Consider the following 16,161-nt stretch of genomic DNA (forward strand, 5'->3'; position numbering starts at 1 on the left):
ACATAAAGCCAAATAACATTATGTGATATTTGTAAACATGTATACGAACAAAACTTTTTCTTAACCCTTTTACCGTGGCGGACATTTCGCCGCGGTGCGGGCGTTCTACTCAGTGGGCAGGGCTGCGTTGGCCAACGGTCGTGCGCAGCACCCAGAAGGTAGTGGTCGCGTCGGCCGTTGGCCGACGCAAGCACGGAACAGGTTAAATTATGCTTACCTCTGCTGTTATAAAAGTCATACCCTTATAATAAAAACATAACAACGAATGCCCCTAAACAATTAGGATTAAGGGGAGTTAAGCTTGAGAGAAATCTCAATAGTTGCTATTGCACAAAAACCTAATAATACGGGAAATTCACAAGTTAGGGTGTTAACATAGGCTTATCTACTACTTCTGCCATACTTTCTTTATAGCTTCAAACATTTTCATGCATAAAGTAGATACTGAACAATAATAATCCACATTTGTATAGCGCACAATCACCCGTTAGGGTCTCTAGGCTCTGGGGGCCGTCGGGAAGATTAAGCGAGCTATTGCGCATGGTGCTGGGCTAACCTGCCGCCGGAGCCGGGGATCGAACCCTGATCCCCAGATTCCAGCGGCAGTCGCCCTGGCCGCGGCGCCACACCTCTCCCACCAACAACATGCGCTGGTGGAGAATGATAGTCGGAGTAGTGAGGTCAGAGGAGTGGGACAAGAGATGTTGTATCCCCCACTCCTTTGCCTGTACAGGCTTGGCGCACTGCCCTGGTTGTGTTCGTCTTGGTGCCTTCTATTCTCCTCCCACCAGGCTTGTTACAGTGTATCGCCAGGACACCCTTCCAATGGAGGTGACTCCCCAGGATGCCCAAGCACGAGGGGGACGCCATTACCTGTTTTAGGACCTCAAATCAACAAAACAGGGGGATATTGAGGATAAGTCTAGTACTCAGCAAAGTAAGGAGTACAGTTATTCTGGCTGGGAGAATTTGCTATGGTCAGAAAACACTTGGTGCATATCTAAAACAAAAGTAACGCATCATTTGGCTGTGCTGCGCTGCGCTGTGTTACTTTGGTAGCAAAGGGATGCATCATATGTACAACAATATGACGGATACCTTTGCTCTCCCCTGCGCTGGAGCACAATTGGCTGCCATGAGCCGATGCACGCACCCTTGCATCATGGTGCAAGGGTGCCTGCATTGCTGGGATGATATTTTTTGTGCAGGAAGGGACACCTAACTGCACAAAAACAATCACAAGAGGTGTTTTCTGCTTTCTATGTGTGCTGCTCCACGTGGGAAGGTAGAGCATTCTGGTGCATTTCCAGGTGTATAATTTCTAGTAAATCTAGAAATGCTGCAGAATGCATAGGTGTTGCTGGTAACACCCACAACAACACCCATGACATGCTGGTTTCATGCAAAGAGATGCGTGAAAGAGGTGGCTTTACGTAGCCTTGTAAATATGGGGCAGTACACTGCGCCGCCGATGCGTTACAAAAAGTGACGCACCGCTGTGGCAAGGTGCTTTTAAATATGCCACTCGGTTCTGATGGAGACAGGGCAGTCAAGGTAAAGCTCTAATACTACAGTTAGTTTTCATAAACTCTTTTCTCATAGCGGAGTCATCACAACACAAGCTGAGAGGGTAACTGAGGGAGCTGTTGACTGCGCTGTTAGATGCAAAAAGAGCAATTGATGGACAGAATGCAGAACAATGTCATACATTCACCCCAGTTCAGAGATCAGGGCCTAAATCCATTGTTTTTTTGCTCACCATGTCATTCCAGTTTGAACCCAGCCATATGCAAATCAGTCTTTGCCCTGTGCCCCATGGGAACAGTCCAGCCCGAACTGCCAGGCCAGGTCTTTCCTGGACTGGAAACAAGCATCCTAGGACCTGTTTCGGGCTTTCAGCCCTCATCAGCCAGGATAGCCTGACTTCAGTGGCATGAAGAGCACTGGACTCACATCTGAGCATACCTGCCCCACTCGGGGTGACAAATGCAAAAAGAACAATTGATGGACAGAATGCAGAACAATGTCATACATTCACCCCAGTACAGAGATCTGGGCCTAAATCCTGATTTGCATATGGCTGGGTCCAAACTCTTGAAGTTCTTGATGATCTTGATACTATTTTTACTAAAAGAACAAGCTTGGTGACACGATCGTCTGCCTGGGTATTATGTTCTAACAAGGCGCTTCCAGACGAAAGGAAGTTTTGAGCCCCGCTGGAAGGAGCTTGCCCAGGTGATCCTTGCCACCTGAAGTGCTGTGAAGTTGGCCAGCCGGAAGAACTGGATCCATTCCCAGCATTGCCGGAAGGTGCCCCTGCCTCTGCCGTACGACCAGTGGTTGCTTGATGATCTTGATACTATTTTCACTCAAGGAACAAGCGTGGAGACTGCCCAAACTGCTCAAGTGGAAGGAATCTCCAAGGTGTTGATTGACCACGCCTGGAGCTTATCTCAGATTAGTGGGATTGCTAGGGCAGGCAGTCAATGTTGGTGATTAGCAGTACAAGGACAAGCATACTGGAGGCACTGCTGTTCTAAACTCTGAGTATAAGATACCCATGGAAACTTATTGGCTTGAATACCTGGGTCCTGCAAACTCATCATCATTAGCTGCTATTACTAATAGTATTCCTTCAACTTCATCTACTGTCCCTAATGCTTACACAATGACAAACACAATGTCCTCAAAAGGCATCGCCTTGGACAGCGCTGTAACCTCTCTTACCACTATACCACAGTTTGCGCACCAGATCCAGTTTCCAGCCTGTTATTTGCCCTAACTAATCTCCAACAGCAGCTTGACAAAGATTCTTTAAAGCAGGCACACACTACATGCCTTTTAGCTATGAAATATGGTGGGGTGGTAGGAATTTGGGGCACAGCCAGAACAGATAGAGGAATCAAGCTGTGACCCGGAAGAATGGCAGATGGTGGGCCTGAATAACGGAGTGGCTCTTATTGGAAAAATGATTCCTCTTCTAAATCTTCATTGCAAAGGGTAAAGAGACATCGGAGTAATTCTTTTTTTCTTACATGGACTTCCCCGATAGACACAGGCAACTTCTTACCCACTAAAAACACTTCCATACTTTAGAGTTATCTAGTGAAGAGTGACTTGGACCCTGTGTCTGTTGAAGGGGAAGGCACCCTCCAATGGGATACCTTTGCCAGTAGTCTCACTATCTTGCTAATATGGGGCTGAAAAAAAGACAAAAAATCAAGTGAACTTTATTCAAAGCAAATCCTCTTATTCCTTATGATTAGGCCATGAGCTGTATAAGCAAATAATTCTTGATAGCAAAAAAGCAATCTTGGCATCAATATACACATTAAAATATTGGCACATCTTTGATCATATTTACTAACATTTAATGCAACGAGTGCAGCAGAGCAACTTTTGATGTTGGAAAGGGACACATCAGAAATGCACCATATTTACAAAGATATGCTGCATTTCTGCTACCTTCTTGCGCTGGTGCACTGTGTGCTGTCTAAGGCCTATGTAAGCACACTTGTACCATGGTGCAAGGGTGCCTACCTTAAAGCCAAAGTTGTTTTTGTGCCGGAAGGAAAACCTTTCTGCATAAAAACAATCTTTAAAGGCATTTTCCTTTTTCTATATGTGATGTGGAATGCATCACACTTAGAAAAAGGAAGTAAGCAGGAGAAATACCAATATTTTTCCTTGTTACAACAGAGTCTGGGTGAAGAAATAGACATACATGATTGTCTTTTTCGGACAGAGGTTGAGACGAAGGGACGGGTAGACCTGACTGATGTTCCCTTATCTGTGCCCTGAGGGGAACTATATGTTGATGGCTCTTGTTTCAAATTACCAGATGGCACCACCACTGCAGCATACGCTCTCACAACACTGCACATTGTAGTTGAAACTTCACAAGTTCCCAATCAGTCTGCTCAGGCAGCTGAACTAGTCACCCTTATTAAAACCTGTGAAGTGAGCGAGGGACTGGCTGTTAATATTTATACAGACAGCCAGTATGCCTTCAGGGTCGTCCATAATTTTGGGTGGCTCTGAGCAGAGAGAGGGTTTCTCACTTCTCATTAGACACACACCCAGAATGGCCCCCTTTGATATAGGCTCCTGTCTGCCCTGACACTCCCTAAGAAATTGGCCTTAATAAAGTGCAGTGCGCACAAGGCAGTCACTGATGATGTGGGTGGGGGGAATGCATTTGCAAATCAGATAGCTAAGGAGACAGCCCAACTAAGATGAAAAAGATGTTTGTGGTGGGTCCTGCTAGGTGGGTGCCCCAAGTCACTATGTTTGAGGTCACACTGGACAGTGTAAAGGAGATTCAAAGTGAGGCAACAATTGAGGAGTTAGCAGTCTGGCAGGAGAGTACAGCACGTTTAGATGATGATAGGTGTTGGACAGATAAGTCAGGGAAACATAGAAGGGATGCTACCAAACGCCTGTGTCCTCCCTGCAGTCACTATTGCCCACGGGCCAGCTCATACCAGTGCCAAGGGCATATGCAAACTGCTAGACCCCATATGGCAGAATGACAATATCCTCAAGACCACTGTTCACCTGGTAAAATACTGTATGGTATGCATGATGTATAACCAGGGAAAGGCACCATTACGCCCCCTGGTAATTTAGCACCTGCTTCGTTCCCTTTCAAGGTCCTCCAGATGGACTTTATCGAAATGGAACAAGTGAACAATCTGAAATACATGCTAGTAGTTGTTTGTGCATTCAGCTAATGGGTTGAGGCTTATCCTACTAAAGAGAATACAGCCTTGGCAACGGCGAAGGCACTCTTGAAGGTGTTCTTCCCTTGTTTTGGCTTACCCCGTTTGATTTGGAGTGCCAACGGGAGTCACTTCAATTAGAAAGTCATTCAATTGCTCTGTGATGGCCTACACAGTAGGCGGCAGTTCCATGCTGCAAATCATCCTCAGTCAGCAGGTTTGGTTGAGAAGTACAACAATACTCTCAAACTGATATTAGCAAAGATTCAGGAGAGCACAGGATTGAAGTGGCCAGATGCTTTACCATTAGACCTTTTGTCTACAAGACATACGGCTCACACTAGGACAGGATTATCACCGTACGGGGTCGTGTTCGGTCTCCCAGCAAATGCCTTGGGCGTCCCGCGACATCATAGGTTTTCTGAGACAGAATACCCTATGCTAGTGGATTACTTGTATGAGTTGAAAAAACATTTGTATTCTATTCACCAACAGATTCACGAAGCCTTGCTGCCAGCACCTGAGGGGCCAGGGCACGATCGTCTGCCTGGGTATTATGTTCTAACAAGGCGCTTCCAGAGGAAAGGAAGTTTGGAGCCCCACTGGAAGGAGCCTGCCCAGGTGATCCTTGCCACCTGAAGTGCTGTGAAGTTGGCCAGCCGGAAGAACTGGATCCATTCCCAGCATTGCCGGAAGGTGCCCCTGCCTCTGCCGTACGACCAGTGGTTGCTTGATGATCTTGATACTATTTTCACTCAAGGAACAAGCGTGGAGACTGCCCAAACTGCTCAAGTGGAAGGAATCTCCAAGGCGTTGATTGACCACGCCTGGAGCTTATCTCAGATTAGTGGGATTGCTAGGGCAGGCAGTCAATGGTGGTGATTAGCAGTACAAGGACAAGCATACTGGAGGCACTGCTGTTCTAAACTCTGAGTATAAGATACCCATGGAAACGTATTGGCTTGAATACCTGGGTCCTGCAAACTCATCATCATTAGCTGCTATTACTAATAGTATTCTTTCAACTTCATCTACTGTCCCTAATGCTTACACAATGACAAACACAATGTCCTCAAAAGGTATCGCCTTGGACAGTGCTGTAACCTCTCTGAACACTATACCACAGTTTGCGCACCAGATGCAGTTTCCAGCCTGTTATTTGCCCTAACTAATCTCCAACAGCAGCTTGACAAGGATTCTTTAAAGAAGGCACACTTTTAGCTATAAAATATGGTGGGGTGGTAGGAATTGGGGGCACAGCCAGAACAGATTGAGGAATCAAGCTGTGACCCGGAAGAATGGCAGATGGTGGGCCTGAATACGGGGGTGGCTCTTACTGGAAAAATGATTCCTCTTCTAAAGCTTCATTGCAAAGGGTAAAGAGACATCGGAGTAATTCTTATTTTGTTACATGGACTTCCCCGATAAACACAGGCAACTTCTTACCCGCTAAAAACACTTCCATACTTTAGAGTTATCTAGTGAAGAGTGACTTGGACCCTGTGTCTGTTGAAGGGGAAGGCACCCTCCAATGGGATCCCATTGCCAGTAGTCTCACTATCTTGCTGATATGGTGCTGAAAAAAAGACAAAAAATCAAGTGAACTTTATTCAAAACAAATCCTCTTATTCTTTATGATTATGCCATGAGCTGTATAAGCAAATAATTCTTGATACCAAAAAAAACAATCTTGGCATCAATATACACATTAAAATATTGTCACATCTTTGATCATATTTACTAACATTTAATGCAACGAGTGCAGCAGAGCAACTTTTGATGTTGGAAAGGGACACATCAGAAATGCACCATATTTACAAAGATATGGTGCATTTCTGCTACCTTCTTGCGCTGGTGCACTGTGTGCTGTCTAAGGCCTATGTAAGCACACTTGTACCATGGTGCAAGGGTGCCTGCCTTAAAGCCAAAGTTGTTTTTGTGCAAGAAGGGAAACCTTTCTGCATAAAAACAATCTTTAAAGGCATTTTCCTTTTTCTATATGTGATGTGGAATGCATCACACTTTGAACAAGCATTTGCAATGCAATAGGTCTCGCATTAGGAAAGTTTGAGCTATTGGTATTGTAAATGACAAATTTTTTATTTATGTGTTTGTTTTGAAAATAGCAAAATTAATACCTTTGTCATTTACAATGCCAATACTTTTAACTTTCGCAAATGTGACACCTATAGCATTTGTAATGTAATATGTGTTGTATTTACGTGACTTAGATGTATTGATATCACAAATAACAATGCCTTCGTTTCATTTTTCAAAATAATTAATACTTAAATTAAAGTTATTGTAATTTATAATGGCAATAGCTTAAACTTTTGTAAATAACTTTTGTGAAGATTATGTTCAGTGTATTTTATTGTGATGAAAATCCAAGAACAGAAGTGAAATATTAACATCTTTTTATGACATTTGTAATAAAGCTTGAAACGTTGAGAGAACATATTTGAACCAGTTGTTGTTGAATGGTTGCACAGACTGAGACTGGTGCTGTGGTGGCACGGAGTGATGTTGTGGTGGCGGTGAGTGATGCTGTTGTGTTCAGTAATGCTGTGGTAGCACATAGGGATGTTGTGGTGCCCCTGAGTGATGCTGTGGTGGTGCTGAGTGATACTGTGGTGATGCGATAGAGTGAGTGCGATAAATAGATAAAGTGAGTGCGATAGATAGAGGGAGGGCGATAGATAGATAGAGTGATGGCGATAGATAGATAGATAGCTAGATAGAGTGAGGGCAATTGATAGACAGATAGATAGAGTGAGGGCGATCGATAGATAGATAGATAGATAGATAGATAGATAGATAGATAGATAGATAGATAGATAGATAGATAGATAGATAGATAGATAGATAGATAGATAGATAGATAGATAGATAGATAGATAGATAGATAGATAGATAGATAGATAGAGTGATGGCGATAGATGTTAGGAATCCATAAGTAATATGCAATAACACAGCACGGCACAAAGTTATGTTTTCTCCTTCTCTCTCCCGCTTACCTTTCCGGTTCCATCCTTCCATCCTTCCACCTTTTGACTTTTTATTCCATCACAGCTGCCAACAATATCCATGAAGTAGCTTTGTTGTGCTCTTTAAGAAACTAGCACCAGTTGGATGAGAAGCAGCTCAAAGGCAACATTATACCCATACATTATTTGTATTGCGACTGCCAAAATTAGAACAGCACTGAAAAATAGTCCCATAACCTCTCTGGCACGCACCAAAAACCTTAAGTGGTAGGGACAATATGTTACCCTACTAGTCACTAAGCTGGTAGACAGGTCTTTAGATAGCACAGCAGAACTCTTACATTTCCAATGACCATGTGTGGGTAGCTCATCCAAGCTTGCTTTTTCCTTTGTATACTGAGAATCATATTTCTATCTGTATAATGTGATAAAACAGGACTTGTCCCATAAAGCATAGCAAAAAAAAACGTGAAGTGAATGACCAACTCATGCATGAACCTGGAAAACTTGAGAGCTCTGTGGCAGGTGGAGGTGCGGTGGGAGAGAGTGCTGCTTTAAGAAAGTGGCTTCACTTGTGTACTCGCTGGTAAGTGATGAACTGCACTTTGAAATGGTTTTACAGCAGTATACGTACATTGACAAAAACTGTGCTCAAACAAACCCACTGTGAAACCACACACTCAGACATATATATTTTGGAACCTGGTTACATCAAACGGAATGTGTAGAATGCCCTCAACGTAAATCAGTGCCATTTAAAGCGGTTTCTCGCAGCGATGGCGATTTCCAGGTGTGAACGAGACTCCTGTCAAGGAGCTCAAAAGAAAATGGGCCAAGTTGCGGGCCTTGCAGACAAAATGTGAGACTTGTAGGTGTGATGGACTATACAAAAAAGTAGCACACAAAAATATACAGTTCACGTTTCACTTGGTAAAGACCGTTTTTAAAGTCCCCTATGTTCCCGAGGAATAGCGGGCTCGTGTGGTGTGGGAGACGATAATGAAGGGGCCATGAGTCATTTTACACACACTAAACTAGGGGAGCTGTATAATTCCATATCGGCTCATTTCTATCTGTCATTCATTAACGAACTTTGCACCCCCACTAAAGCATTTAGACCAACTTTTAATGGGAGGGGGTGCAATTCGATCATTGATTTTACTCTCCTATCAACCCGTTATGCAGGTGTGGTACTAAATTGGGAGATCATCGATACTGCCCTTAGTGATCACTATCCCATCGCTGTAACATTGAAGGCTAGGGATGGTCATTTAAGCCACAAGAGCAACTTCATATATAATCTAACGCCAATACTGGCATCAAAAAATGGGTTTTGCATCAAATGGGAAAAGGTGACACCCACAAATTTTTTACAAAAGCTTGTCAGGAACGCTTACGGGGAGTTTAAAATGTGTCTTTCCTCTGAAGACGATGCTCACACTATTGTTGACTCATTTACAAAAATCTGTTCAGATATAAAACAACTTTTGACCAGAGTACCCCGTAATCCACCAAAGGGGTCTCAGGGATGGTTTAACGGGAACTGTACTAAGGCGCTTGCCGCCCTGAAAAAGGCTCTGCATTCTTGCCCAAAGTCTAGAGAAAACATCCAGTTAGCCAGACGTGCCTATCGGAACACCCTAATGACCAGGAAAAAAGAGCTAAAAATGCAGGCATGGTCTGCCCTGCACGCAGCCTCCGAGCTGAAGGATAACACTGCCTTTTGGAAGGCAGTCAATGCCCCGTTCCTCCAAGGTCATCAGGGCCCCCAAATAGATCAAGCTATTACAGTACAAGACTGGGTTACTCACTTTGAAGGTCTTTACAACGAAATAGACCTCCCAGGAATAACATCAAAAAAGCCCGAGGCACTGTTGGCCGAGACACAGAGCAGTTCCTTCCCTCTGGGCATCCTTTTCCATCTTGATGAAGTGATTAAGGCACTCACAGAAAGCCGCGGCGGAGAAAGCTCCAGGGCCGGACTGCGTTCCAATAGATGTTTTTAAAAGTGAACCTGATCTCTGGGCACCTTTGTTGACCAGAGTGCTCAACTCCCCAAATAACATCGGGTTTATCACCACCTGGTCGGAAGCCATAGTAGTTCCGATCTACAAAAAGGGGGATAGGAATGATGGGGCTGGTGCACGTGTTAGATTTGGCAGGATGGGTGAGTGCTCTGACATATTCCGAATCCGCAGAGGAGTAAGACAGGGGTGCATTTTAGCACCCCTGCTTTTTACTCTATATATAAACAAGGTTGGATCCATCCTGACTGAAGTCTACCATGATTATCCCACAGTAAACGGGACATCCATTCCCATACTCCTCTACGCGGATGACGCGGCAATTATGTCCCAGACCAGGGTTGGTTTACAAAAAGCGGTGTCGAAATTTTCAGATTTCATGAAAAGTAGAGGTCTCCGCATGAATGTTTCTAAAACATATACTATGTCATGCGGACCTAAGAACCGAAGAACACCCTGTCCAATTGCTTTGGACGGTAGACAGGTAGAGCTTACTGACAGATTTTGCTACCTTCGTATACATTTTGAGAGAAAGGGCTCATGGAAACCTGCAGTAATTGCCAGGGGTCTTGCGTTTACTAGAGCCACTGGAGCTCTGATGAATTTTGCCAAAAAGCTGGGTGGAAGGCCAGTAAGAGAACTGCTCCAGATTTTTAAGGCCAAATGTATCTCAGCTGGGACATATGGGGCTGCACTCTGGGGGATTGAGTCGGTGGAAACCATCCAACGAGTTGAAAATCGATTTCTACGATATCTATTGGCCACCCCAAAGAGTACGGCAGCATATGTGGCACATATGGAAGTTGCCTTGCCATATGTTACAGACACTATTAAATCATCTCCAGTCTTGCTATGGCATAATGTGTGGGTCAATCCAGAGACCACCTTGAATAGAGATATAATTAAGGATTGCTTGGCATCTGAGGGAGCCACCAACATCAAATGGTTTACCTATGTTAAAGACCTACTGCAAGAAATTGGGCATCCTGAATATTTCTCGAACCCAGATAGCATGGTGAACGTGTCTAGAACTGCTCTTAAAAAACTCCTCTTACAACACTTAGAGAGAAAAAGATGGCGGGAAGAAAGATCTAAGAAGACAGTCATGGACCACGACTTGATTACTGTTAATAAGGAGGTTCAGTTGTACCTCTTGATCGAACAACCCCCCTTTTAACCGTATGCTCCTGACTTGTTTTCGCTTAGAGACTTTCTTTAGACTGATAACTTTCCCACAGTGTAACGACTGGTCAAAAGAAAAAAGTCCCTGTCCTTGTGATGATGTTTCTTATCAGTCTAAAATTCATTGTATTCTCTTCTGCACCTTTTATAGCCATCCGAGGAAAAAATTGCTGAAACCCCTACTTGTATCATGAGGCTTGAGGTCTTGTAGAGGGGCATATGATAAACTAAGATCTCTAGAAAATGAACGCATTATTGGAATTGTATCTTCCTTCCTGAGAGCTACCGTGAGGTATAGAAACACGATGTAAATCTAAATTTGTACTTGTCTATGCCCAATATGCAGAACGTTTAAAATTCAAAATGATTTCTCTCACTAGGCCGCTCTACTATATCATGAAATTCCTTGTTTTTAATGTTTTTATTAAATTGTGTACTTTTTTTAATCATGTACTGTAAATGCGCCCACTGAATCAGCACGGAACAGTTTATTGTAAATCTGAATTTTATCTGTACGCTTTTATGAATTTGTTTTTACAATTCGAATAAAGCTTCTGAAATTGAAATTGAAATTGAAGTCCTGAAAGATTGGGGCGGAGGTAAGGGAGATTATGGCTCGGAGGCCACAGATGGCGAACGGCACTCTGGTAGCAGTGCAGCAGGCAGTGTACAAACACACCTTGCGCATGTGTGGTGGACGTCCGTTTTCGATATCGCCCAAGTCACACATGTGCAGAGTGTGTCTGTGAAGCTGTAGTGAGGGCAAGCAGATGCTACCTGAAGCAGCTGGTTTTTCCAGGACTGCGGTCGGATTTTCGGCTCGCCCGGATCTCTGACGTTGCTAAATTCAGAACAGTCTTCTAGTGTTAGGATCCTGCCTCTTCCTCTGACTGGATGACTGCTGATACAGTCACCCTATGACAATCGGAGGCGGGATTTCAAATACTGCTTCCTGCGCCCTCCTTCCTTGAACCAGCTTCAACCCGGTCCAAGAGAAACCCCGTGATGAAGCTGATAGCTGGAAACAGTGAGTACTTTAATGTGCTTTTCATTTTTTTGCTGATTTATATAGGGCGATCTCGACCTGTAGGTATCGGAGTGCTTTACACGAACGCCAGTTACGTAGCACAAGGACCCATTCATTTTTGGTATGCGCTGGGAGATAAGTGAATTGCCCAGAATCAGGATGCTGAGCCCACGCGAGGATCGAACCCGGCTCCCCAGCACACTAAGCTCACAACACCACAAACCTCTATAGATGATGGTAATTGTCTGTGCAAAAGAGTGCCCCACAGGTAGTAACGTGCAGATAACAGGCACAACCCCACCTGCACATGTTATTCCCCAGTTGTTTGAATGTATGCGCCTTCGGTGTTTGTGTGGCCTTTTGTATCCGTACCTGTATCTTCCGACTCTTCTCCCTAGTACTTGTCCTGGTTTTACTCCAGCCCATTTCCTGCATCTGCCACTCCCTCCTTGTTCCTGCTTCAGTGTCTGTGCTCTCAGTGAAGAAGAACTTTTAGTTATACAAAAAAGAGCCAGGCCTATTGGCATCGGCAGCGCTTGTTCCTCGGGTTGTCATGCAAACTGCAATTAGAGTGTTAAAAGCCGGTCACTGACAGCGTTACATCTGCACTGCTTCCCATTTTAAAGTACTGCCTCGGCCTGGACAGCACCCGAACGCTGTGTGAGAGACTAGAAATCAATTCTTTCAGCAGCCAACCGGGCATCGGAGCGCTTTACACGAAAGCCAGTTACGTAGCACAAGGACACATTCATGTTTGGTATGCACGGGGAGATAAGTGAATTGCCCAGAATCAGAATGCTGAGCCCATGCGAGGATCGAACCCGGCTCCCCAGCGCACTAAGCTCACAACACCACAAACCTCTGTCCCGGACCTTAAGCGGACTTCGACTGCCTCCGCCTGGACCACTGACAGGTATGTCAGCGCACGCAGTGGATTGCTCCTCGGCCCACCACCCTCCTTGCATCGGGCTGCTCTTCGGCGGTGAAGTGCAGGGTGTATGACGCGCGAGGGTAGGTGCCGGGGGGGGTCACTTGTATGTGCTGCACCCTCCGCACCACTTAAAAAAGTTACCAACCGCTACTGGTGGGTATCATGCCCCCACGGTCGTCTCCCTGGCAGTGCAGGCACGCGGGATGTCAGTCAGTGGTACCTGAGCACGCCCCGCCTGGTTGATAGCATTGTTGATTGGCGCCGTGGGAGTTTACTCGTCAAACAAGGCGTGCTTAGCGCGGCCGAGCCAATCCGCGGCAGACGGGGAAGGAAGCGCGGCGAGGCACCGCCCACCGGCAGAAGAAGTCTAGCCGGGCAGAGGCGGCCGGATAGTGACGGATGCCGCGCGCGGACACCAGGACTGGCGCGCATGGGACTTCAGGACACCCCGCACCACTGACTGACACCGTGACTCTGCGGAGCTCATTACAATGCGTCCCTGTCTTCGAACAGGCCAGGTGATGCGGCGGAGATACCAGGGGAGTCGCGACTAAAGTGCCAGGTGAGGGGGGGGCTGTGTGCTTGCGTTTGTGTGTGTGTGCGTGTGTGTGTGTGCATGCGTGAGTGTGCTGTGTGTGTGTGTTTGCACACTTCAGGGAATCTGAGGCAGGAGATGGGCACGGCGCCGGCCTGGACGTGCGCGTCCAAAGATCCCAATCGCCACGCGTGGCCGACCCCTGTCTCAGATTTCCAGGAGACGGGCTACATAAGTTGTCGAGCTGGACGCAATGCTTCGCATTGCTTTCTCCAGCTCGACCTAAAAAGGAAGTAACCAGGAGAAATACCAATATTTTTCCTTGTTACAACAGGGTCAGGGTGAAGAAATAGACATACATGATTGTCTTTTTCGGACAGAGGTTGAGACGAAGGGACGGGTAGACCTGACTGATGTTCCCTTATCTGACCCCCAAGGGTAACTATATGTTGATAGCTCTCGTTTCAAATTACCAGATGGCACCACCACTGCAGCATACACTCTCACAACACTGCATACTGTAGTTGAAACTTCACGAGTTCCCTATCAGTCTGCTCAGGTAGCTGAACTAGTCACCCTTATTAGAGCCTGTGAAGTGAGCGAGGGACTGGCCGTTAATATTTATACAGACAGACAGTATGCCTTCAGGGTCGGCCATAATTTTGGGTGGCTCTGAGCAGAGAGAGGGTTTCTCACTTCTCCTTAGACACACACCCAGAATGCCCCCCTTTAACATAGGCTCATGTCTGCCCTGACACTCCCTAAGAAATTGGCCTTAATAAAGTGCAGTGCGCACAAGTCAGTCACTGATGATGTGGGTGGGGGGAATGCATTTGCAAATCAGATAGCTAAGGAGACCGCCCAACTAAGATGAAAAAGATGTTTGTGGTGGGTCCTGCTAGGTGGGTGCCCCAAGTCACTATGTTTGAGGTCACACTGGACAGTGTAAAGGAGATTCAAAGTGAGGCAACAATTGAGGAGTTAGCAGTATGGCAGGAGAGTACAGCACATTTAGACGAGGATAGGTGTTGGACGGATAAGTCAGGGAAACATAGATGGATGCTACCAAACGCCTGTGTCCTCCCTGTAGTCACTATTGCCCACGCGCCAGCTCATATCAGTGCCAAGGGCATATGCAAACTGCTAGACCCCATATGGCAGAATGACAATATCCTTAAGACCACTGTTCACCTGGTAAAATACTGTATGGTATGCATGATGTATAACCAGGAAAAGGCATCATTACGCCCTGCTTCGTTCCCTTTCAAGGTCCTCCAGATGGACTTTATCGAAATGGAATAAGTGAACAACATGAAATACATGCTTGTAGTTGTTTGTGCATTCAGTTAATGGGTTGAGGCTTATCCCACTAAAGAGAATACAGCCTTGGCAACGGCGAAGGCACTCTTGAAGGAGTACTTCCCTTGTTTCAGCTTACCCCGTTTGATTTGGAGTGACAACAGGAGTCACTTCAATTAGAAAGTCATTCAATTGCTCTGTGATGGCCTATACATTAGGCGGCAGTTCCATGCTGCAAATCATCCCCTGTCAGCAGGTTTGGTTGAGAAGTACAACAATACTCTCAAACTGAAATTACCAAAGATTCAGGAGAGCACAGGATTGAAGAGGCCAGATGCTTTACCATTAGGCCTTTTGTCTACAAGACATACGGCTCACACTAGGACAGGATTATCACCGTACGGGGTCATGTTCGGTCTCCCAGCAAATGCCTGGGGCGTCCCGCGACATCATAGGTTTTCTGGACAGAATACCCTATGCTAGTGGATTACTTGTATGAGTTGACAAAACATTTCTATTCTATTCACCAACAGATTCACGAAGCCTTGCTGCGAGCACCTGAGGGGCCAGGGCACGATCGTCTGCCTGGGTACTATGTTCCAAAAAGGCGCTTCCACAGGAAAGGAAGTTTGGAGCCCCGCTGGAAGGAGTCTGCCCAGGTGATCCTTGCCACCTGAAGCGCTGTGAAGTTGGCCAGCCGGAAGAACTGGATCCATTCCCAGCATTGCCGGAAGGTGCCCCTGCCTCTGCCGTACGACCAGTGGTTGCTTGATGATCTTGATACTATTTTCACTCGAGGAACAAGCGTGGAGACTGCCCAAACTGCTCAAGTGGAAGGAATCTCCAAGGTGTTGATTGACCGCGCCTGGAGCTTATCTTAGATTAGTGGGATTGCTAGGGCAGGCAGTCAATTGTGGTGATTAGCAGTACAAGGACAAGCATACTGGAGGCACTGCTGTTCTAAACTCTGAGAATAAGATACCCATGGAAACTTATTGGCTTGAATACCTGGGTCCTGCATACTCATCATCATTAGCTGCTATTACTATTAGTATTCTTTCAACCTCATCTACAGTCCCTATTGCCTACACAATGGCAAACACAATGTCCTCAAAAGGTATCGCCTTGGACAGCGCTGTAACCTCTCTTACCACTATACCACAGTTTTCGCACCAGATCCAGTTTCCATCCTGTTATTTGCCCTAACTAATCTCCAACAGCAGCTTGGCAAGGATTCTTTAAAGCAGGCACACACTACATGCCTTTTATCTATGAAATATGGTGGGGTGGTAGGAATTGGGGGCACAGCCAGAACAGATAGAGGAATCAAGCTGTGACCCGGAAGAATGGCAGATGGTGGGCCTGAATACCGGAGTGGCTCTTACTGGAAAAATGATTCCTCTTCTAAAGCTTCATTGCAAACGGAAAAGAGACATCGGAGTAATTCTTTTTTTC

The 16,161-nt window shown here is 45.7% G+C and overlaps 1 protein-coding gene across 1 annotated transcript in view; it reads left to right on the top strand.

Moving 5' to 3' along the window:
* Window positions 1–16,161, top strand: part of LOC144798086 (uncharacterized) — a 613,288-nt gene that overhangs the window by 235,519 nt on the left and 361,608 nt on the right. The window contains exons 4-5 of the mRNA XM_078668856.1: window positions 5,217–5,351; window positions 15,240–15,365. Coding sequence (XP_078524982.1) covers window positions 5,217–5,351; window positions 15,240–15,365 — 261 coding nt within the window. The remainder of the gene's footprint in view (window positions 1–5,216; window positions 5,352–15,239; window positions 15,366–16,161) is intronic.

The sequence above is a fragment of the Lissotriton helveticus genome, chromosome 12 (assembly GCF_964261635.1).
Source record: "Lissotriton helveticus chromosome 12, aLisHel1.1, whole genome shotgun sequence".
Lineage (NCBI taxonomy): Eukaryota > Metazoa > Chordata > Amphibia > Caudata > Salamandridae > Lissotriton > Lissotriton helveticus.